Raw genomic sequence first — 24,937 nt, forward strand, 5'->3', positions numbered from 1 at the left:
CCAATTTTCCCATAAGATGTCGAGCACACCACGCAGTCGATGGCCATACAATGATTCGAATGGGGAAAACCCCGTGGAGGCTTGCGGGACCTTTCGTACTGCAAATAATAGGGGCTAGAGCCACTTGTCCTAATTTCGAGCATCCTTGTGCACAAACTTACGAATCATATTCTTTAGTGTCTTATTAAATCGTTCGACCAAGCCGTCTGTTTGGGGGTGATAAACGCTGGTCAGAATCGATTTAATCCCCAATAATTCGTACAGTTCACGTAGTGTACATGACATAAATGTTGTGTCCTGATCAGTGAGGATTTCTTTCGGAATCCCCACTCGGGAGCTAATTCTGAAGAGTGCCTCCGCAACACTATGTGCTGAGATGTTGCGCAGAGGCACTGCTTCCGGATATCACGTTGCGTAGTCCACCAGAACCAAAACAAAGCAATGCCTGTGTGCCGTCTGCTCTAAGCCACTTCGTTCAAAGTGGACCTGAATCAAGGAATGGGGGCGCAATGGCGGTCTTGGTCACCAACTGACATTCACGGCATGCCGCACACTATCTGCGAACATCGCTGTGAATGCCCGGCCAATAGAAATGGGCCATTAGATGGTTCAGTGATTTTTCCTGCCCTAAGTGACCCACCATCAGATTATAATGAGCCGTCTGGAACAACATTTCCCGACGGCTCTTCGGTACTAACAATTAGGTTGTATTTTCCTTTGTCTGAGTGTCCTGTGTCACTCGATACAACCGATCCTTGATCATTGAAAAATATGGATATGCGAGTGCAATGTCTGGCTGGAGACGTTGACCATCAATCACTTTCCCTTGATCAAAGGTGTGCCTAAAGGACTCATCTTGCATCTGATCCAGAAGGAAATCCCTTGCATGGAATCTTCTAAGGGCTGGGGAAGCCGGCAATTCCCTCTCCCTTACATCATCCTGATGTGGAGCTGATGTAGACGGCCCCGGGTCCACCTCCCCAGCCAGTGCATCAAAAACCACACACTGAAACATTCTGTTACAGGACCCATCCACACAGATTTATCAAGCAGTAAATGCCGGCCAATTCATACCCAAGATTAGCGGATGGGTGAAACTGAATGATGAACGGCACTAACGGGTCATCGTGAATATCCCTGTGCACACACCTTACTTTACCTGCCGGCTTGTATCCAAAGCCTCGGACTGAATCAAGCTTTGGTGAATGGAGGTTTGATTACAACCTGAATCCACCAAGGCTTGTTATGTACCCCCCTTTATACTCACAGGTATCCGGTACGCTCCTGCTCGTTCGGGGATGGCCTGTGGTGCGTCAGGGACCTGGACCAATGTCTCCACCTTCATCGTGCTGCATCGGTCCTGGAAATGCCCAGGACCCCCTGCAGCTTCAACAGACCGGCCCAGACTTCACGCCCACACCCGAGGCAGTGGATTCACCAGCCTGTGAGGGAGGGTGGAGAGGGTTAGGGGAAGCCAGCATGATGAACAGCCCACAGGACCGGGGGACCGGTTTTGGGGAAGGCATTCCCCATTTCCAGGGAACAGGAACTGGATACAGGGAAGGGGAGGGAAGGGAGAAAGAGGAGAGAGAGAGAGAGAGAAAATGGCTCCCACTGGACCCGTTCCCTTCGTCAGCCGGGAGACGAACTGCTCCAGCACCACGATGTTGATGACGTCGGTGTCACCCTCCTCCTCAGCCAGAAACCACCGGCGGCAGGTGTCGCGGAGCTGTTGTGTGAAGGCGAAAGGGTGGCCGACATTGTTCAGTGTCAAGAGTGCGGAACCGCTGGCGATGCTGTTCTGGTCTCTGGCTGACCTGTTGCAGGATGGCTTTCTTCAAATCAGAATACCCCAGGAGGTTGGCCACCGGAAGTTGGTGTACCACAAGTTGGGCTTCCCCAGACAGCAGCGATAGCAGATGGACTGCCCACTGTGAGCGTTGCCACTTCAGGGCTCTGGCTGTGTGCTCGAAGAGCTCAATGAAGGCCTCCGGGTCATCCTGCAGTGTCATCTTCACTTGCATCACATGGGGTCCTGCTGCTGCTGGGGTTATGGCTGAAGCCCCCTCCTCCCGCCGCTCCCGCCGGTCCTTCGCTTGGGCCTGAAGGAGCACCTCGAAGAACTTCTGCTCCATCTGCAGCTCCATGGGGGCCTGGTTTTGTGCTTGGTGGATGCTGGTGAGGGAATTGAAGCGGCGAGGACATCATGGCAGCATATCCTTCCTCCTTCCCGGGTTTCGGCACCACTGTGGCAAAAGTTCTTAACTCTCTCAAAAGGTATTTTTATTTTCTCACTCAAAAGCTTCAAACTACAAATGTTAGCTGCACTGACACACACACGCAGGCTCTCTCTCCCCTCCGGCGGTCTGGTTAGCCCTTTAAATCACTCTCCACTCTTACTGCAAACTCAAAACAGCTGTTAGAGGTGATTTCCACAGGTGCCAAACCTTACCGCACTCACTCTCTCGGTCTCGCTCTCAACAGATGTCGCTCGGCCACGCCCACATCACCACACTCATATTGAACCTGGAATATTCTTTTAAAGTTCTTTTATTAAATATAGTGAAATAATAAATAGGCATTTTTCTAGGTGGTATTTCAAACATTGATTATTAATATCATATACTGTAATGTTTCTGGAAATACCTTATGTGTTACTCCAACTGAAAAGTTGAGTATATTTTTTTAAAAATGCAACTAACAAAGCAGTTAAATGAATTTCTTGGAACTTTTTTTAGATCTACTTACTTAAATTCAAATTAATTTTACAATTCTGCATCTTGCATCTGCTACCTCAATTCAAAAGGCCTTCTCAATTCAGTTCTGAAAGGTCCACAACCCTGGACACCACACTGATATTCGAAAATGGGTCCATTTTGTCTAGTTTGTACTACTTGAGAAATTTCATTCAATAATAGAGGAGTGTGCTGGTGTTTGTACATACCGAGCCTTGTGTCGTCTTTTGCACAGCCACATGCGAACTGTCTTTTGAATCTTGATGCAGGCTCTGGCCCTGTACTTCATTTTGTTTCTCACTGAAGTAAGCAAATGGAAAGGAAAAAGATGCTAACACATCAAACTGATAAAACTATAATGATATAAAAGTGAACAGGAGGTATAAAAAGTGTTACAGGGTGTGGGATGCCTCGAATTGCTTTATTATGGCCAGTTTGCCTGAGGTTATCGAGTGTGTCGTACATTTAATGACTGACAGCGAGCACCACTGGATCTTCTTCCATCGGCTGCACACCAGCCACTTATTGACCTGTTTTACAAGCTCAGCCAGGTGCTCCGGATCAGACTTCATGATCTGGTCAAACTCTGCAAACTGAGACATACACACAGAGATTTATGTAGCATTTATGTAGCTGCATTCTCTTTTATGAGGTTCCCATGTGTCCCAGCTTAATGGAACGGGACGGCGGTCTTAAAAGCTTTCTGTTATTCTAACCCTTATGAGAAATGGCATGAGAAATTATCACCTTTCCAGGGCGGAAGAAAACTCGGGTCAATCCAAACTTGTAATCGTTCTCGTTTAGGCCCAGTGCTTTAAACAGAGCCTAGGGCAGGAGAGAATACATTCAGACAGAGGCACAGATACTTTATTAATTGATTATACTTGAGACACTGTGCATTCTAGGCATGATGTAATCAACAAAATTATGAAGTATCAATAATTGCAGGCCTCTCATATATTACTCTGGAATATATAAGAACATTTTATGATGAAGTAAATACTTTATATTTAACCACAAGCGTATGATTAAAATGCAAATGTATCTGTAAGTACTGATGATATACCACTATCATTTGTCAAGCAAATCAATGAGGGATTACTCTGTGCGTGCTTTTGCAAGATAATATCAAAGGTCACATAGTATTTTCTAAAAATAATCTAGCTTGCCATGGTCTATTATACCTATCGTAATTATGTAGACAATATTATCAACTTAACTAGATTTGTTTACATTTTCTGAAGAAAATGTAAGTGGTGCTTGCCCGTGCAAAACTCACCACTATGAGGTTAGGGTGTTGTGGGTGGTTGCCAGGGTATTCCTATGCTGTTTGTAAGGTGGTTTTTAGCATGTTTCTGTGCGGTTGCTAGTGTTTTCATGAGTCAAATTATCCCACCCCCAAGACGCCATGATATTCTGGTCCCTAGATATGGTAAGGGTTTCTCCTACAATGTAAGTCTATGGGATTGTATCGCTTTTTATTTTGTCCACCAGGTGAAAGTCTGATAGCACACTTTTCTTTAAAAAGCAGCATGATTTGAGGTACTATTTATACCCGTGGCAAAAATAGTGTAGGATAAATTATACATTGAAGTTTAATACTTTTTAAGGGAATTTAGTTGAAATCCCTTACATTACTGTAAGTAACCCTTACCGAGCACCATTAATAAAAATAATAATAATTTTTTATTAAAAAACACATTACAAAGAACAAAACTATTCATTTTATAAGTAATAATATAATGTTACAAAAAAACAAAGCAGTTTACTTTGCAGAAGAGTCGAGGATCCAGTCTTGTGAGTTTGCTGGGCATGTACTGCTTGTACATGTTGTAAAGCTCGTGGAATGGAGCTCGGGAAGGGAAGCCGCCCTGCATCAGGTCCAGCACTGATACCATGCCTGAGAGGAGAATATTAAAGTCTGCAGCTGAGGCATGAAGTCTAAAACAAGAACCAACATCTTTTTCTTTGTAATGTGTAATCAACCTGAAAATTATACATACTATTTTCAACAAAACTATGGGTCTCACGGAACAAATATGAGTATATATTGAGAATGTATCCTACATACAGGGTTCCCACTCTATTCAAACAATGAATTTCCATGACTTTGCCATGACTTGAAAGATAATTTCCATGCCCAGACATTTAGCCTTCCATTCTGAAAATGGCACCGAAATCACATAATCGCAAATTTGTAAAAAAAACAAATCCACACCATTGTTTGATAAAAGTTCAACTGTAAACATTTAATTGTAAATTTAATCCATACAAACACATTGCGTGAATCCTAAAATGGGCGGGGATTAGCAGCACATCGTTGCCTCTAAGGGTGCTTTCACACTTGGTTCGATTGCTTGGACCGCACTCGGGTTCGTTTACTCGCCCCTCACCCTGCCTTGCTGGTCTCAGTTCACATTATATTATTTCGGTCTGAACCACGTTCTGTCACCAACATGAGTACAAATGGCAGCTGTTTACCACTATAACTAGGCAACAACTCAAGAATTACAAATTTGATTATGATTACAACTCATAATCAGCTTCGCTGTGTTATTAAAGTATTCATCTCTTTAGATTTACCACCAAAACTTTACACGCACAAAACTACATTTGTGTCTCGCAAGGATGCAATGAATGTGCAATGATGCGATGAAATTTAGCGTTTGTCTGCTGCGAGCCTGCGGATGCGTTGCAAGAGATGAGAAGAATGTGAGCTTCTCTCTGAAGGGGATTTATTTAGACACAAGCAGGTGTGAGAAATGCATTATACCATAATAATTGCGATCGGGAGCCTGCAAAGACGCGAACTATAAGTCATCATAAGCGATTCACTTTAGGCCTGGGCGATAGGACAATGTAATCATATATTGACGATATCTTAAAAAGAACCCGATGCTGATTACGACACTCAATTGAGCAAAGATGATCAACAATATCGGAAAATGGAAAACCCATGGATCTGGGAAGTCAGCAAATATATTCAACAGTAGCCCAGGGTGTGAAACTAACACCCGCCACCCGCCAAATGCGACGAGGCTGAATCCAGTTTGCAAGCTTCTTGTCCAAATGTATTTCATGCGTGAGTAATTTTGCTCATATATCCGCAAAAGGCGGGTGACCTGTAAGGCATCTCGGAGTGACACATGACAAGAAATGCTGTTAGACACAGAGACGCATGCTTGAATAAACACATTTTATTATATTTTTAAGAACAGTCTAAGAAAAGCTGTCAATGCCTGTGTCTGATTCACTGTTTGTTCAGAGACGTGCAGCACGAGCCTGTTCGTGGAACAAGTGCATGTAAAGAGTTTTCACTCTTTTTTCTCTGTTTCATTTGTCTGAAAACTGTTTGCAAGAATAATGTAGTCTATAAGAATGCTGCAAATGATCTCAGATCATCTCAGGAGGTGCTGTGAGTTTAGTTAACTTTATTTCCACGGAGAAGTTCGTGGTTAACATGCATTGTGAACGCAGCTCTGCAGGTTCAGTAATATATTTCTTAGTATTAAAGAAACAAAGACGAAAGTGATTAAATCATAAAATAGTACAAGACACGTTCACCTTGAACCTAAAATTGAGATCTATTTTCTTTTCTTTAGGCAGCATTAACTGTATTACCAAAACACAATACAAACACAAATTCGATAAGAACACACATTTAGCAAAATTATTATGGGAACACAAGGGAATTTATTAGGCTTTATTATTATGATTATTATTATCATCTTTACATTTATAATTGTATTTAGCTCTTAATCTGTAGGCTATTAGTAATTTTCCACCTGTTGCCATATACTTGCGTGATGGCAAATGCGGCCGTTGGAGACAGTGAATGTTTGCACTTGGGGAGGTTGTTATATATATGATGTTTATAGTTATTTAAAATGATTATTTTAATTTCGTTTAGTCTAAAGAGCAATTTGAATTTAGAAATGTCTTTTGTTTATGTTTTTCGTGTTTCAAAAACTGAATTTAAAATTAATTTTCATGACCCTTGGCGGAGGGGGTTGACGATATAATCGTATATTGTGATATTTTTAAGGCGATTATGACTAAAATATTTTTTACATATCACCCAGCCTTAGTTCACTGCTGTGATTTGGTACAATTGTGTTCATATCAGCAGTAAAGTTCACTTGAACTGTACCCCAGTCCACTTTTTCAAGTGGACTCAGGTGCGGTTCCCGGGTGCGCACCCAAGTTCGGAAAACAGTGTTCACATTATCCAAACAAACCGAACTTTGACATCATTCGAACCCAAAAGTGCTAGAGTGAAAGCACCCTAGTTGGCCAGGTATTCTAAATAACATGATATATTTTAAACTCTTCACCGTGTGTTTTTAATCCAGAGCAACGTAACACCCTGGTTAAATATTTTAGGACAGATTATAATAAATAAAAATATATTAACTATAAAAAAAAAAATGCCATGATTTTTCAATGACTTTGATGATTTTTTAATTTCCATGACATTTCCAGGCCTGGAAATGACCATTTTAAAATTCCCTGATATTTCCAGGTTTTCCATGACCGTGTATATACTATCTAGAAATTAACATTTTTATTGAGGGGTAATATTTTCCATCTGGAATCTTTTTCAGGAGCGTTTGTTTTTTCACCTTTGAAAAGGATTTTCTTTTTTTTCTTTTTTTTAAATCATATAAAACAGTGTAATGTCAATGTATGTCAAATACGTCAGTTGAATCAATTAACTGACATAAATTATCGATTTGACCAAGTATGGCTGTTGCTTGAAAAACTCTAATGAATATCAAATACAAAAGTAGCTGTTAATATTGTACAAGATGACATAACACAATTCTAGAATACATTTAAATAATTGGTTGACCCTACAAAAGATTACACAGCTCTCTGCAGGCTACCATCAGGTAGATATTTGACTTATGTAAATGACTCACGACATGCAAGTGTGGTTCACTTCTAGCTTGCTTTGAACTTATATTAAGTGATTCCCAACTAGTCAACATAGGCCTAAAGTATCAAATAGTGTTGGAACTAATAGAGTAGTTGACTAGTTGACTTGATTGTGCAAACCCAATTAAATTCTATTCCTGTTTTTTGCCAACTTGCTGTTCCACTAGAAATGTAATTTCTAAAACTTTGCAAATAGCCTATAAAATGCAATCACCTTCAAAACACTCATGTGTTAACGGCACTTCAAAAAGATAATGAGAACTCAGTGGAGCTCAATATGGCTGCTCCATAGACAATTTCGGTATTTGAGAGCTTGCGACTGATGAATGGTGTGTATTTGAAATGGCTTTTCTTACATTTTCAAGCATTACATGCAGTGCAGCGGCAGGATTTGGTAACATGCCTATACATTCATATACATACCGGAGCACTGCAGCTGAGACAGAATCTGGGCTCCTTCAAACTGGTGGCTGACCATCTTCAGATTGGGCTTCACACAACGGATGAAACTAGAGCCCTTTAGAAAACATATATATGGCAGTTTATTACCTTTTAACAAATAAAACCATTACAATAAAAAACATTAAACAAAATAGTTAAATACTCCTATACATTTTCATCATTACTTTTGTTAATGAGATTAACACAAAATACGTCAGTTTTCAAATAACATTAATGAATTCTTATTAATTTCTCATGCATACACTGTTTTGACAGCACTTCACAGAGTGGGCTGGAACACCGACAGGGGGTGCCGCAGCACCCTCAGCACCCCTACTTCTCGTGGCTATGATGATGCACTGTAGCCTAATATTGTGCTTTTTTCCCTCAAAATATTTTAACTTTATTCATGCAATATACTACTTTATTCTCGTAATGCTACAACTTTATTCTAAAAATTGACTGATTCTTGAGATAAGGGACAAAACATGTCTTACATACAAAAGACCTATTTATGTTAAAAATCAAGAAATTAATAATAATAAAAATACTGGAAAAGTTAAATCTAAAGGAAATGTGTATACTCAGGGCATTTATACATCATATATATTTTTTAATAATTTCATTAGAATTTTTTTTTTAAATGCATGCTCTATACTTGAACTACCAAAATAATACATACAAAAATTAAAGCTAGGGATCTGTAAGATATCAAAAAATATGTAAAGTAAACTTTAAATTGTATTTTCCATGAAAATTTTTTTTATCAAAGTTGTGTCCTCACTTTGTGTCAACTACTTCAGATTTTTTTTTAATCCTGAATAAATCAGACAACGTCATGGTCAGCTATAACTCTGAGTATCCCTTTTCCACTTCCTGCTCATGGTGGATGCAACAGTAGGACACGTAGTCTGGTAAGTTTTATATTTTAAACAAACATGTTTAAGTCTCTGCAGTCACAGCTTCAACATGTCATCTCCGTCATTCCTATTAGGATAATTTCTGTTAGAATTGTGGGATAAATTTTGACATTTTAGTTTAGGTTATAGAGGCAGCTTTAACTAAGGAAAAAAAACAAAATGGCTCCAGTGTACAACACATGGTTAAGATGGAAACATATTCAATTTTGTCAACTCCGTCAGAATTTTCAGAATAGTATGAAAACAGAAATAAAAAATTATAGAATGCATTTTATCACTTAACTCCTTTAATGAATACCATTATTAGATAAAGACTTACACTCTTGTTAGATGAATCAAAATAAAATAGCATGCTTTTTGTGTGTCTGACAGAGTTGACACTAATTTCAGTAAGTTATGAAGTGAATAAATGTCAATTTTCAGGAAAAAACATTTTTTATAAAAACCTGTTCCCTTACATGGTTCATCAGCTGAGACCTTTGTCTACAAATATATCCATTTCAAATTAATTTTGTATTAAAAAAAAATAAAACTAAGATTTAAAACCCATTGTGTCCCTTATCTCAAGAACCAGTGAATTTTGATTTTATTCTAAAAATATTAAGAATGTAATCTCATAATGCTACAACTTTATTCTATTATTTTGACTTTACCCTCAAAATAATACGACTTAATTGTATAAATCTTAATTTTTATTTTATTTCAATGTGTCACTTAAACGGCCTCATAAAAACCAGCGGGCACATTTGTAAAATAAATAAAACATTACTCACTGTACTGCGAAGCTTTTCAAGCAGAATGTTCAGCTGGGTCTGTGAGAGTTGATCAGAAGAGAAAAGAGTGTCTCATGAACTTCAGTTCAGAACATCTGTTCTTGCTGAAAATAATACTATACACATACTGTAGCTTTACAATTGTGCTGCCATGCAAATGGTATCAGACACTGACAAATACAGTAAGCATCAGACATGCATTGTGCCAGTGACTGGGTCAACTATGTAGATCTTAGCATCTTGCTATCTACACACTCGTTATTTCATGAAAAGGATCATATCTTATTCAAGATTTTGTGCCAAAAACAGTCAATGTATTGTTTGACATGACCATTTTCCACCCTCTTTCTGACCCTTAGTATTAAAAGGACTATTTAATGCTCTTGTACCTTCTTCGCAAGTGAACTGAGCAACAGCACTTTTCAGTGCTTACTTGCGGGCTGCGGGTTTGCAGTTGGATCAAACATAGTTTGCCCTGCCCCATACTTTAATAATGCCTACTTCCTCCTCATTACCTCTGGATGCACCAAGTTTCTGAACACGGATGCAGCCGGTCGTTGGCATTACTGATGTGGACAGTCATGTGTTAATGTATGATCTAATGTCGGAAACTTGAGGCTGTTCAGAACAGTTTTGAGCTCTAAAAGTTACAGTATGTTTTAATATTATAGCCTATTGAACTTATTCAGCAGAGAAAAATATTGGTAACGTTCACACAAAGACATGGCAATGGACCAGGGCTGTGTTTCCCAAAAGCAACGCAAGCCTAAGTAGATCGTAGAAACCATTGGCCCCAATGGTCTCTACGATCAATTTATGCTTGCGATGCTTTTGGAAAACGCAGCCCAGGTGGTGAAGGAGATCAGAGGAGAAAAGAGGGAACAATCTAGAATCAGTATTTATTTATGAAGTTACAGGTCGACACACTGTATGTGACCCCATGTTGCCAGCACTGAATATTTCAGCCAGGCTTACCCTACAAAAGCTTCATTTGTTTCTCTTTTTTCCATTGTTTCTGGCTTTCTACAATTATTTCAGCCCAAGAACATTACTGCTTTTCTCAGGGAAAGGTTGAAGAAACAGGAGGAAGTCTAAGAGAGGAAGATGGAGAGAGGACAAAAAAATTAAAAGGAAAGGACTTAGATCACCAGATAAGAGGTCAGACATATCTCAAAACTTTTAAAACCTACATCAACTAAGACCAACAGAATAAAAACAATTTATTTAAAATCTAGCCTCACAAAACAAAATCTACAAAGCTCCAACGATACACCGTTAAGGAACTCCTAATCTAAGGAAAATCAGTCTATATACTAAAACCTTGAAGGCTCAAAAAACTGTCAACTGTAAGCTTGTTAACTCCTTTGAAAAAATGTGTTACCTGGTCATTAGGAGAGTATATGTTCAAAGATAAAGAATAGGTTCACCTTGAATTTGTTTCCCACACTGATAAAGCTGAGCTTGCCAGCCTTCTGCTTGGAGTCCCTGGAACTGGAGTTGTTCTCAAAGAGATCCCGGATAAACTTGTCCTTCGACTCACACACCAGGCTCTCCAAGGACATGTGTAGGGCATCATTATTCTTCTCCACAAACTGGGTCTGCTCACACACATACACCCACAACCCACAGGGCACAGAAATAAACACAATGTTAACCTCACACATACAAACATTACTCGAAAAAAACAACAACTTAACCAAAGGGATTCCCCCAAGGCACAAAGCTACAGTGTGGCACAAAGTAATTAAACCATGTTAACACCTGTCATTTAATAGAATTAAAACAATACATAAAAGGATCATGAATAAAATAAGTAAACAGGGTCCTTACAGTCTCATAGCACACAGCACCAGCAAAATGTCTTATGATGAAACCTTCGTCATCTCTCAGATTCCTGTGGATTGTAAGCTTGGACTTCCTGGGCACCTGAAAAACCAACCCAGAGAATTAAATGTCCCACACACGCCATCTAACTGATGTAGCCTTATGACTGCCAACATATCTGGGTCTTGACATTGATAGAATATCAGGGTGACTCTCACAAAAAGTGCCAGGAAATGTCTGGTTCATATTTCTAGGCCAAAATCAAAGTAAAAAAAAAAAAAAAAAAACTTTTAATACCATTAAGATTTGACCAAGAATTTGGTAAAATTTTAGTATAAAAACAGCCTCTATATTTTCTTTATGCAAAATATCAATTCTAATTTTGGGGGTTGAAATATGACCAGGACATTTCTTCATAAGTCTTACTCATCTTACAACGATTCTGTAGCTTGAAGCAATAGTTCATCCAAAAATCAAAATATTGCTATAATTTAGTAAACAATGCAAGTTCTCGCTTAAAGACACAAGCAGTGTTTGGTGTAAGCTAATTTCAACTCGATAAATCCTTACTGTAATCTAATTATTTTTTAGTACAAAAAGTAGTGTCCCATATTACATTTCAAATTCTTGTTATCAGATTTCAGTTACTGACTTTCAATTTAGTTAATTACTTTTTAATTACTTTACTTGGGTGACACATATTTCTAAAATAATATTATTTATATAGAATACCCCTAGAACAGGGGTCTCAAACCATTGGCCCACCGGAGTGTTAATGGTTTATCCTCAAACTAAATTAAAAGCAAATGAATTTTTACTTTCTGCATTTTGTTTTGGTCTTTAATGTTTCCCATAATTCTCTTAAAGGATTATTAAACCCTAGCCTAATAAATTCCACATGGTTTATTACACAAAACTATTTTTGGATTGCTTCCATCATGATCTACGGAACTGTTTGTCTTGGAAGCATCCGTTGATGCGACGCATGTTCAGGTGATGGCCACTCCTTTTCTATTTTTGATGCGCTGTACAGCTACTCAAGTCACTTATTTTGACTGTCCAACTGAACTAAAATGATTTCATTTTCAAATGTGTAAACTTGCTATGTAAGTTATGTCCTTATATATTTAAATAACATCTCACCATTACATCAAAGCAGCTCATGATGTTTCTTGACTCTCGTCTCTAAACGGGACTGCAACTTCCAATGGGTCTGCCGTTCTCATGAAATACAATATCAGGTGTCATAACACCACTAAATATGCAGATCAATCTGCTAGGTAGCTGTGAGGGAGAGATGAGTTGCTCAATTCTGAAAACATCTGTCCACCATGCATTAATAACTGTAGGCTATTACTGCACCAATAACTAAAACTATTAACTGAGCGCTATTAACTGGTGCACTCCACCTCTGCGTCAGTCCACAGCGCCACGGCAAAAGAAATAATACTTCGTTGTGAAATTTAGGGTGGCCAAATGTCCTCTTTTTCACAGACATGTCCTCTTTTTCAGACACGAAAAAAGCGTCCCGCCGGGATTTCAAAACTGGCTAGAAATGTGTAGGATTTGTATTCATATCGATGTGCTTTCTTCAGTTAGGAATATTACTGTATATATTCTGTGTATTTCGTACTGCACACATCAGTTTTCACGTGTTTACGTGTCCTTATGTGATCATTCTCTCACTCGGTGCGTGCTGTGGGAATAGAGCACCTGCTTCATCAGACTCACACTTACTACATATTATTTTTCATTGAAAATGTACTGTATTGAGACAACATCAAGAATGCTGCATATCAGGGAAATATGAGGGGAGAAACAAGCCATGCGTCTCTATTCGCATACTTTCCATTCAAAATATACTCTGACTAGCACAAAACATGTCAACCAAAGGAGAGTTTTTCCTAAAAAATTTAATCTTCAGGGATGTTCACCTGGGCACAGAAGAAAGGCTAAAATGTTTTGGAGGCTATCAAATAAAATATGATTATGTGCACTTCAGGTAAATGAGACTTAAAAGGTAATATTTCATTACTTTTTCTTTCTTTGTTACTGTTATATATATTTACTATGTGTGTGTGTAGTGTTTATATATTTATATATATATATATATATATATATATATATATATATATATATATATATATATATATATAACTCAGCAAAAAAAGAAACGTCCTCTCACTTTCAAATGCTTTTATTTTCAGCAAACTTAACGTGTAAATATTTGTATGAACATAAAAAGATTCAACAACTAAGACATAAACTGAACAAGTTTCACAGACATGTGACTAACAGAAATGGAATAATGTAACCATGAACAAAGGGGGGGTCAAAAGTATCATTCAGTATCTGGTGTGGGCACCAACACCATTAAGCACTGCAGTGCATCTCCTCCTCATGGACTGCACCAGATTTGCCGGTTCTTGCTGTGAGATGTTACCCCACTCTTCCACCAAGGCATTTGCGAGATCCCGGACATTTCTGGGGGGAATGGCCCTAGCCCTCACTCTCTGATCCAACAGGTCCCAGACGTAGTCAATGGGATTGAGATCTGGGCTCTTCGCAGGCCATGGCAGAACACTGACATTCCTGTCCTGCAGAAAATCACGCACAGAATGAGCAGTATGGCTGGTGGCATTGTCATGCTGGAGGGTCATGTCAGGATGAGCCTGCAGGAAGGGTACCAGATGAGGGAGGAGGATGTCTTCCCTGTAATGCACAGTGTTGAGATTGCCTACAATGACAACAAGCTCAGTCCGATGATGCTGTGACACACCGCCCCAGACCATGACGGACCCTCCACCTCCAAATCGATCCCGCTCCAGAGTACAGGCCTCGTGTAACGCTCATTCCTTCGACGATAAATGCGAGTCTGACCATCACCCCTGGTGAGACAAAACCATGACTCGTCGAAGAGCACTTTTTGCCAGTCCTGTCTAGTCCAGTGAAAATGGGTTTGTGCCCATCGGCGACATTGTTGCCAGTGATGTCTGGTAAGGACCTGCATTACAACGGGCCTACAAGCCCTCAGTCGAGACTCTCTCAGCCTATTGCAGACAGTCTGAGCACTGATGGAGGGACTGTGCGTTCCTGGTGTAACTCGGGCAGTTGTTGTTGCCATACTGTACCTGTCCCGCAGGTGTGATATTCGGATGTACCGATCCTGTGCAGGTGTTGTTACATGTGGTCTGCCACTGCGAGGAGGATCAGCTGTCCTTCCTGTCTCCCTGTAGTGCTGCCTTAGACGTCTCACAGTACGGACATTGCAATTTATTGCCCTGGCCACATCTGCAGTTCTCATGCCTCCATGCAGCATGCCTAAGGCATGTTCACGCAGATGAGCAGGGACCCTGGGCATCTTTCTTTTGGTGTTTTTCAGAGTCAGTAGAAAGGTCTCTTTAGTGTCCTAAGTTTTTATAACTGTGACCTTAATTGCCTACCGTCTGTAAGCTGTTAGTGTCTTAACGACCGTTCCACAGGTGCATGTTCATTAATTGTTTATAGTTCATTGAACAAGCATGGAAAACATTGTTTAAACCATTTACAATAAAGATCTGTAAAGTTATTTGTATTTTTACAAAATTATCTTTAATATACTGTGTCCTGAAAATGGGACGTTTCTTTTTTTTGCTGAGTTTTTATATATATATATATATATATATATATATACACACACACACACACACACACACACACACACACACACACACACATACACACACACTACCGGTCGAAAGTTTTGAAACACTTGACTGAAATGTTTCTCATGATCTTAAAAATCTTTTGATCTGAAGGCGTATGCTTATATGTTTGAAATTAGTTATGTAGACAAAAATATAATTGTGCCACCATATTAATTTATTTCATTATAAAACCAAAATGTAATAATAAAAAAAAAGTTTCTGAAATTGATTAATTGGACCAGAGAATAAAGAAAAGCAGCCAATAAGTGCCCAACATAGATGGGAACTCCTTCAATACTGTTTAAAAGCATCCCAGGGTGATACCTCAAGAAAATGGTTGAGAAAATGTCAAGAGTACATGTCTGCAGATTCTAGGCAAAGGGTGACTACTTTGAAGATGCTAAAATATAACACAGTTTTGATTTATTTTGGATTTTGTTTAGTCACAACATAATTCCCATAGTTCCATTTATGTTATTCCATAGTTTTGATGATTTTACTATTATTCTAAAATGTTAAAAAAATTATAATAAAGAATGAGTAAGTGTTTCAAAACTTTTGACCGGTAGTGTGTGTGTGTGTGTGTGTGTGTGTGTGTGTGTATATATATATATATATATATATATATATATATATATATATATATATATATATATACACACACACACACACACACACACACACCAATCAGCACAACATTGAAACCACCTGCCTAATATCGTGTAGGTCCCCTCGTACCGCCAAATCAGCGCCAACCCGCATCTCAGAATAGCATACTGAGATGATATTCTTCTCATCACAATTGTACAGAGCGGTTATCTGAGTTATCGTAGACTTTATCAGTTCGAACCAGTCTGGCCATTCTCTGTTGACCTCTCTCATCAACAAGGCATTTCCATCCACAGAACTGTCGCTTAATGGATGTTTTTTGTTTTGGCACCATTCTGAGTAATTCTAGAGACAGTTGCGCATGAAAATCCCAGGAGATCAGCAGTTACAGAAATACTCAAACCAGCCCATCTGGCACCAACAATCATGCCATGGTCCAAATCACTGAGATCACATTATTTCCCCATTCTGATGGTTGATGTGAACATTAACTGAAGCTCCTGACCCGTATCTGCATGATTTTATGCACTGCTGCCACACGACTGGCTAATTAGATAATCGCATGGATGATTGTTGGTGCCAGATGGGCTGGTTTGAGTATTTCTGTAGCTGCTGATCTCCTATGATTTTCACACACAACAGTCCCTAGAATTTACTCAGAATGGTGATTATTTTATCAATTACTTAATCAGTGAAGTCAGTAATCTGATTACAATTTTAGAGTAGGAATTAGTAGTTTGTACTGAATTACTTTTTTTGAGTAACTTGCCAAACATTGGACGCGAGCCACTGTGAATGAGAGTCTCTTATTGCTCTCATGAACGTGCAAAAGATGTCAAGATTTTCACTGAAAATTGACTTACATTTTGTGTTGATTCTTATCGTATGCCTTTAGAAGATTTAGAATATGACGTATGAGCTGCAAGAATTACTTTAATGATACTTTTTTGAATAGGCAGACTACAATATTTACAAAAAAGTAAGTCATACGGTTTGGAAAAGACACGAGGATGAGTAAATGATGACAGAATTTTGACCCTTAAATGCATACCTCGGGTCTTTAGTGACCCATGACCTTATTCCAAACCCTACACCTCATACATTTTTTGGAGTTATGCCAACACATCTTTAGTATTCCACAACCTTTCTCTTACAAATAGTGTCACACAAATTTGCAAAATTTGCAAAGGGTCATTAGAAACCCTAGGTATGAAATTGTGCAGTTTATTTTTTGTGATTATTTCATATGTATATAAGTTCACAATCACAGGATATATACAGTATTTCTTTATTACAAGACAGATGAGTACTATATTTATACCAAAGACTACTATATCATTTTTCATGTGAATGATCTGTGCAACAATGGTGAATTATCAGTATTCCATATGCATGTACACATACATATTATACATGCTATTTCTTACTCAAGGTGGCGTTGATGTTTCAGTGATTGACTTGATTTACATTTGAAGAAACAACATGGAAGTTAACTATAGCAAGTGTAACACATGAACAGTATGATTTGGCTATTGTCATTTGGGTGTACTACTCAAATTATGTAAGTTGTGCGTCTACTTATACTCAATAAGTGCCAAAGAAAATACATATGTGTAGCTTATGTGTTATGTGTAGCTCAAAATGAGTTTGACAGCCAGTTGAGTCTCATGAAATTTCAGTGTGAAAGTAATTAATCCTGTTCTAGATCTCTTTGATATTTGAAAAATAAAACATCAAAATATATTATAATTTATTCTAATCTATAACTTTCTAATTGTCTTGAAAATGCTTTGAAAATTTTACACTCAGTTGGCATTTTATAGATCCATTTGTATTAGAAATACACGTCGGGTCTCTAAAGACCCGAGTATGTAATAATGTTTGGTGAATTACCCATGCATTTAAGGGTTAATTTTCAGTGAACTACCCCTTTAAGCGTTCTTTTTCTATATACAGATATGGCTGTTGAAGAGAATCGAATCGTTACTTACAGTGAGGCGGAAATGATCTTTATGCTTGCTGTGAACTGCCTCTGCAAAGTGCTGATCACTGGGCTGGGGAAGACGGTTCTCCTCATCCAGAATATCCAAGATACCCACCAACTTTGCCTCAACCAGATCTGCCAAGCAAACACACAAAATCTGAATCTAATGTCACAGGAAGATATTTTTAATGCAAATGAAAGGGAGCACAGGAGAATAATATGAATTAACATATTCAATGCCTGTGCAGAAGGTATTATCTAAAGTGATGTAGAACCATTTTAAGCCATTTTAAATGGGCAAATGCAAAATTGTTGTTAATCAGTGCGAAGGCATCCATCGTATGCATAATTCATCTGAGACGTAAGCAGGTGAGAGAGGTGCGGATACAAGCGCTGCACTGTATTTGCATAAGCAGACACTAGAGTATAAATGTGAGGTGATTGATGAAGAGGTATGCGGGGAAAGGACCTGCATGTCCATTTGGAAATCACAAGGACATGTGTTGCATTACTATTGGGAGAATTAGGAAAAGCAAAACTGCCGAACGGAAAGCGCAAACAAGCGAGTCTTTCCCGTCGGAATAGAAGTGACATCTGTGATTCAGGTGTTGCACACTTACTCTTGCACTGCATAAACCACATTAGAGAGGTGGGATGTAATGTTAAGCCACCTGCATACTGTGCAGACTCACACAAGCTGTTCTGTTGGAGATATTTTGACAGCTTGCGAAAAAAAAAACGGAGGTGGTTGGTTTTTCAGAGAGGGGCGGAGGGATACGCAGAAGATCTCAGTGCAGAAATATTATTTTCTTAATCAGAATTTTTGCCTTGTTTACCTGTAAAAAATTCTTAACATCCTTTAAAAAGATTCGAAACAAATTGTGTGAGATAAAAAAAGACTTGTTTTGAGGAAAATATCTTAAATTAAGTTGGGCTGTATTTTAACCTCAGTCACCATCCTCTTTCAATGTATGGAAAAATAGATGCAGTGAAAGTGAATGCTGACGAAGACTAACATTCTGCCTAATATCTCTTTCTGTGTTTCACAAAAGAAACACACAGGTAGCCGTGTGGTTTTGGAGCAACGTGAGGTTGAATAAATAATTGCAGAAACATTATTGGGGTAAGTTTATTTTTCTTACTCTATTGGAAAATTGATTTTATTAGCATAAGCCTCACTAAATATAGTTAGATTAATGCTTAACACGAAAAAAAAAAAGTTGGCAAAGGGGTAAGAAAACAAGTCTTAATATCTTACGCAATTTTGATTCTCAAGTATATGTATCTTGTTTTATATTAGTTGAAAACAAGACAAAAATTCTGATTAGGAAAGTGATTTTTGCAGAGCATCGGTAAGCCATTATGGGTTAAAATATAGGCTGAGAAAAAGGTTGAAAGCCATTGGTGTGATACCTCTGCAGACCTGGTGATGGTATTTGCATTCAGTGAACTAGCTTGAGATTTTACTGTGTCCTAAGATTAAACTGACTTACTGTTTCTGAGGGGGCGAATAGGGTCAGACCGCACTGCTGGAGCAATCACCTTTAGAGACAGCACCGAAAAACTAAAACAGTGCAGCTTTCATCTTATCTCCTAATCCCATTCCTGTGTTATCTCTGGCACCCAGCATACATTTCTGCTGTGTTTTCCTCTGGAATATTCATTCTAGGTACACTGCCAGTCAAAAGTTCGGACAAACTGACAGAAACTGACAGAAATGTTTCTCATAATCTTAATCTTTTAATCTACAGTGTGTCTTGTGCTTAAATGCTTGAAATTAGTTTTGCAGACAAAACAGTAGTTTTGATTTGTTTAACGTTTAAGTCACTACATAATTCCCATACTTCCATTTGAGTAATTACAAAGGCTGTCGATTTAATGTGTTTATTCAGTGCCATTAATTGTATAAAAAATACAATGCGTTAAAAAATGTAATGTTAATGTTAATCATAATAAGAAATTTTCCTTCCATCTGCCAATTTTAAGCATATGTTCAATGATATGGGAATAAATCAAACAATATATGTACAGTTGTGCTCACAAGTTTGCATACCCTGGCAGAAATTGTGAAATTTTGGCATTGATTTTGAAAATATGACTGATCATGCAAAAAAAAATTTTTATTTAAGGATAGTGATCATATGAAGCCATTTATTATCACAGTTGTTTGGCTCCTTTTTAAATCATAATGATAACAGAAATCACCCAAATGACCCTGATCAAAAGTTTACATACCCTTGAATGTTTGGTCTTGTTACAGACACACAATGTGACACACACAGGTTTAAATGGCAATTAAAGGTTAATTTCCCACACCTGTGGCTTTTAAAATTGCAATTAGTGTCTGTGTATAAATAGTCAATGAGTTTGTTAGCTCTCACGTAGATGTACTGAGCAGGATAGATACTGAGCCATGGGGAGCAGAAAAGAACTGTTAAAAGACCTGCGTAACAAGGTAATGGAACTTTATAAAGATGGAAAAGGATATAAAAAGATATCCAAAGCCTTGAAAATGCCAGTCAGTACTGTTCAGGCACTTATTAAAAATGGAAATGTTGAAGAAAAATGAGCTGCATGGTTGAGTTGCCAGAAAGAAGCCTTTACTGTGCCAATGCCACAAAAAAGCCCGGTTACAATATGCCCGACAACACCTTGACATGCCTCACAGCTTCTGGCACACTGTAATTTGGAGTGACAAGACCAAAATCTATGGTCACAAACATAAGCGCTATGTTTGGAGAGGGGTCAACAAGGCCTATAGTGAAAAGAATACCATCCCCACTGTGAAGCATGGTGGTGGCTCACTGATGTTTTGGGGGTGTGTGAGCTCTAAAGGCATGGGGAATCTTGTGAAAATTGATGGCAAGATGAATGCAGCATGTTATCAGAAAATACTGGCAGACAATTTGCATTCTTCTGCACGAAAGCTGTGCATGGGACGCCCTTGGACTTTCCAGCACGACAATGACCCTAAGCACAAGGTCAAGTTGACCCTCCAGTGGTTACAGCAGAAAAAGGTGAAGGTTCTGGAGTGGCCATCACAGTCTCCTGATCTTAATATCATCGAGCCACTCTGGGGAGATCTCAAACATGTGGTCCATGTAAGACGACCAAAGACTTTGCATGACCTGGAGGCATTTTGCCAAGACGAATGGGCAGCTATACCACCTGCAAGAATTTGGGGCCTCATAGACAACTATTACAAAAGACTGCACGCTGTCATTGATGCTAAAGGGGGCAATACACAGTATTAAGAACTAAGGGTATGCAGACTTTTGAAAAGGGGTCATTTCATTTTTTTCATTGTTTTGTTTTATGATTGTGCCATTCTGTTATAACCTACAGTTGAATATGAATCCCATAAGAAATAAAAGAAATGTGTTTTGCCTGCTCACTCATGTTTTCTTTAAAAATGGTACATATATTACCAATTCTCCAAGGGTATGCAAACTTTTGAGCACAACTGTACTTCTAAAGTCACTTTTTGTATTGTCGAATCAATGCTTTACTCATCTGCCATGACAATTGAATGTCTTTGAATTATTATATTAATATTGATTATTATATATTGAATCATTTTTATTTGGGGGCCTTTCTCAGAAAATATTGATATATGCTATTAATTCGATTAACTAATCGGCAACTTGTGTAATTATTCGAAGATTTTAATCGATAGACAGTTCTAGTTATTTTATCATTTTGATTATTTATTATTACTATTATTTTAAAATGAGGCAAATAGTAAAGCTGCCAATTAAACGAGTCAATTTAGTGTGACTGATTAAAAAAAGACCGGTTTAAAAACTCTGTAATAAGGTAACAGCAGAGCAATGTAATGTACTACTATCATTATTTTGGGAGTCTTCAGTCAGTGTGGCACATCTGCAACACTCTAAACACTTACCGAGTTCTGACAGCACATCATAAATTGGAAGCCATTCACACAGGACACGTACTTGCGTTCACAAGATGTGTTTTCAAAGCTGAACTACCTCTAACTTGACACTGTGTTTTAAAAAATACGGCTTTTTATGGCATGAGAGGCGACACAACAGCCAAAGACATCCGTCTGCATGTGTACATAGACTAACAATTTAAAAATATTGCAGACGATTAAAAAAAATTTGTTGAAAGTATAGCATGCATAAGCAGTATTTACAATGTCTATTCGATACTTTCGTCTGTCACAATATTACAATGTCTTTGATACATCTTCATTTTTGGGGGGCTTTTCTCAGCAGATATTAATATATGCCAATAATTATGATTCTTTTGATTACTTATTGGCATTTCATGTAATTACAGTAATTCAATAAAAAATGTTAATCAACTGACAGCTCAATAAAATTGTAATAATAAATAATGAGTAGGTGTGTCCAAACTTTTAAATGGTAGTATATGTATTGTCTAGAGAGTACGAAATATTTTAAAGTCACCACGATTCATGTGAAGGCACCTTCTTTCGGTGTACAGTACGCAAATAGCTCTGTTGTCAAATGGGGACAGTTTAATTTTCAAGGCCAGAATTCCCAATAGTTCAGCAATGACCTGTTGAAAAAGGACATAAGCTTTAACTCTGAGATTAAGTACATTTAGGGCCATGAGCGTTTGTGTGGTGGTGGTGAACTTGGCATTTCTATCTGTGGAGGACTTCATTATATTTATGAAGCACTCTATGGGCCAAAGTGCATCCAATAATGAATGGAATGGAGAAAGGTTATTAATATTAGCCGCCAAAGGGACACTGACCTATGCAGTCCTGGTTATCCACATAATGAACTTCATTCACTCCCAGGCCTTCCTTCTGATATAGCTCTTGCTCCTGAGGAGGAAAATACAAGATAAGTGTGCACCAGTTTTTGCTGATGGAGGCGAACGTTTACCTCAATATGCTGGAATAGAAATGTCTCATAAGAAGTTCAACTGGAATCATTAAATCGGAAGAGTTTTGTGCTTTTGCTGAAAGAAGAATGCAGATTAAATGGCTTCAAGAGACAGTTTTAAGAAGGGCATAGTTGTGAGTCACTGATCAGTACTAAACATCCCAATAACACTGACGACTCACCTCTTTCAGTATGCGTTCATTAAAAAACTGCTGCAGTTTTTCATTACAATAGTTGATGCAGAATTGCTCAAAGCTGTTGTGCTCGAAATACTCTAAACAGGAATATAAAAAAAAAACATTTTACGGTTCATGTGCTAGTAATTTTGCTAAAGGCATTAAACAGTTACACAATTATGAGACTGTTAGTGAGAGCCATTTATCATCAAACCTACTGCATATTCTCAACCCTATTTCTGTACAGGAACAAACTAATAGAAAGTGACTTCACTTCGCCTACTGTATAGTTAATGAGTCATATCCCATATGCTATATTTATCATACAAAAATTAAAACTCTCATCATTTACTCACCTTCATGCCTTCAAAAATGTGTATGACTTTCTTTCTTCTGCAGAACACAATTGAAGATTTTTAGAAGGATATCTCAGCTTTGTTGATCCTCACAATGCAAGTGAATGGTGACCAGAACACAGAAGGTCCAAAAAGGACATAAAGGCAGCATAAAAGTAATCCATACACTAGTGGTTAAATCAATGTCTTCAGAAGCGATATTAGAGGTGTGTGAGAAACAGATCAATATGCAATTCCTTCTCTACTGTAAATCTACACTTTCACTTTCACATTCTGGTGTGAAAGTGACTTCCAATTTCACATTCAGCCAGGACTTAAATATTGACCTGTTTCTTACCCACACCTAAGATTCTGCAGAAGAAAGTCACACATCTGAGAAGGCATGAAGGTGAGAAAATGATGAGAGAATTTTCACAAGTAATTTTCTAAGTATAGACTTCACTATAGACTTCCATTGTAAGTGCATTTCTATACACACAATTTGGGCCCACTTTATTTAAAGTGTCTTTAACAACTACATACTTCAACCACACTTGCGGTTCCTCTGCTAGGACACTTGTGTTAACTTGAAAGGAACTGACTTCATTTAACCACTTAAAAATATTTAAAATTGTGAAAAGTTCAATTAGTTCTGAGAAAAGCTCCAGCATAATTTGTTTGCCACTTGGCTTGATATTTTCCATCTAATGCAATGACATTCAGGCATTTTTAAGTGTCCAAAAGTGTCCAAATACATTTTGGGGCTACTGTATAAAACTAGGTTTTCTCATATCTTACAGTACATACAAAATCTGGTTGACATGTTTGAAATAAGTAAAAGATATGAGAACGTGTAAACAAGGTCCCTCTGTGTTAGGGCAATGTGAACCATCCTTTGTGGCTACCAAAAAGGCTTACCAAAGCCAGCAATGTCCAAGACGCCGATGAAGTTGGAGGACGTATCAAAGGGGAAGCACTGGTTGACCCGTTTGACCACATGATCAAAGAGCCGGCTGTAAACTGTTTTGGCGAGGGCATCACGGGCATTGTTGGCCTGTTCCACCTTAAGAGGCACCCTGGAGAGGAGCAAAGTGGGACAGGAGGAGTCAAAATCTGGGCCAGGGCTTCTGCTAATGGCACCTCATCAATACATGTCCATTCTGTTTAACTCTGTCCAACTTTGCACTCTTAAAGACAGTCTGTGCTTTACCACTCCAAGCAAATCTTTAAAAAACACTTTAGGGTGAAAACAGAATGGCAGCAAATATGAAATCATTTTGAGTTAGACAAAATGTAATTTATTTTCCTCTCAATTCCATTATGACTTCAGATGCTCAAGGCTGCTGAAAAATCTCAGCTAACTTTATTTGACCTGACAATAATGTGTTTCTATAGTTATTCACAGGGCAAACAAATACAATTAAACTCTTTACACCCTAAAGTTTGAGCACAAGTAAAATTGTTTTGCAACAATACATGTGCCTCTCCACAAGAGAAAATTATTTTTTTTGCAGTATTGTATTAATCGGGACAAAAATACATTTACAATATGCTGCATTCCTGACTGCTGAAAGGGATTTTCACTCTTTTGCTTGTTTTTTGGAACAAAAAATTACAAGAGGTGCTTGGAGAC

General features: G+C 38.2%; 1 protein-coding gene across 3 annotated transcripts in view; it reads right to left on the reverse strand.

Moving 5' to 3' along the window:
- LOC127411044 (unconventional myosin-VI-like) overlaps positions 1 to 24,937 on the reverse strand; it is a 97,286-nt gene that overhangs the window by 41,302 nt on the left and 31,047 nt on the right. For all 3 annotated transcript variants that reach the window (XR_007892215.1, XM_051646374.1, XM_051646373.1), the window contains exons 13-24: positions 24,223 to 24,380; positions 22,976 to 23,067; positions 22,660 to 22,732; positions 17,918 to 18,045; positions 11,638 to 11,733; positions 11,235 to 11,405; positions 9,808 to 9,846; positions 8,097 to 8,190; positions 4,505 to 4,635; positions 3,483 to 3,560; positions 3,199 to 3,328; positions 2,945 to 3,035 (exon numbers count right to left, since the gene is read on the reverse strand). Coding sequence is in view for 2 of the 3 variants with exons in the window: in XM_051646374.1 (XP_051502334.1) it covers positions 2,945 to 3,035; positions 3,199 to 3,328; positions 3,483 to 3,560; positions 4,505 to 4,635; positions 8,097 to 8,190; positions 9,808 to 9,846; positions 11,235 to 11,405; positions 11,638 to 11,733; positions 17,918 to 18,045; positions 22,660 to 22,732; positions 22,976 to 23,067; positions 24,223 to 24,380 (1,281 nt within the window). In the remaining variant the exon portion in view is untranslated. The remainder of the gene's footprint in view (positions 1 to 2,944; positions 3,036 to 3,198; positions 3,329 to 3,482; positions 3,561 to 4,504; positions 4,636 to 8,096; positions 8,191 to 9,807; positions 9,847 to 11,234; positions 11,406 to 11,637; positions 11,734 to 17,917; positions 18,046 to 22,659; positions 22,733 to 22,975; positions 23,068 to 24,222; positions 24,381 to 24,937) is intronic.

The sequence above is a fragment of the Myxocyprinus asiaticus genome, chromosome 20 (genome assembly GCF_019703515.2).
Source record: "Myxocyprinus asiaticus isolate MX2 ecotype Aquarium Trade chromosome 20, UBuf_Myxa_2, whole genome shotgun sequence".
In the NCBI taxonomy this organism is placed as follows: Eukaryota; Metazoa; Chordata; class Actinopteri; order Cypriniformes; family Catostomidae; genus Myxocyprinus; species Myxocyprinus asiaticus.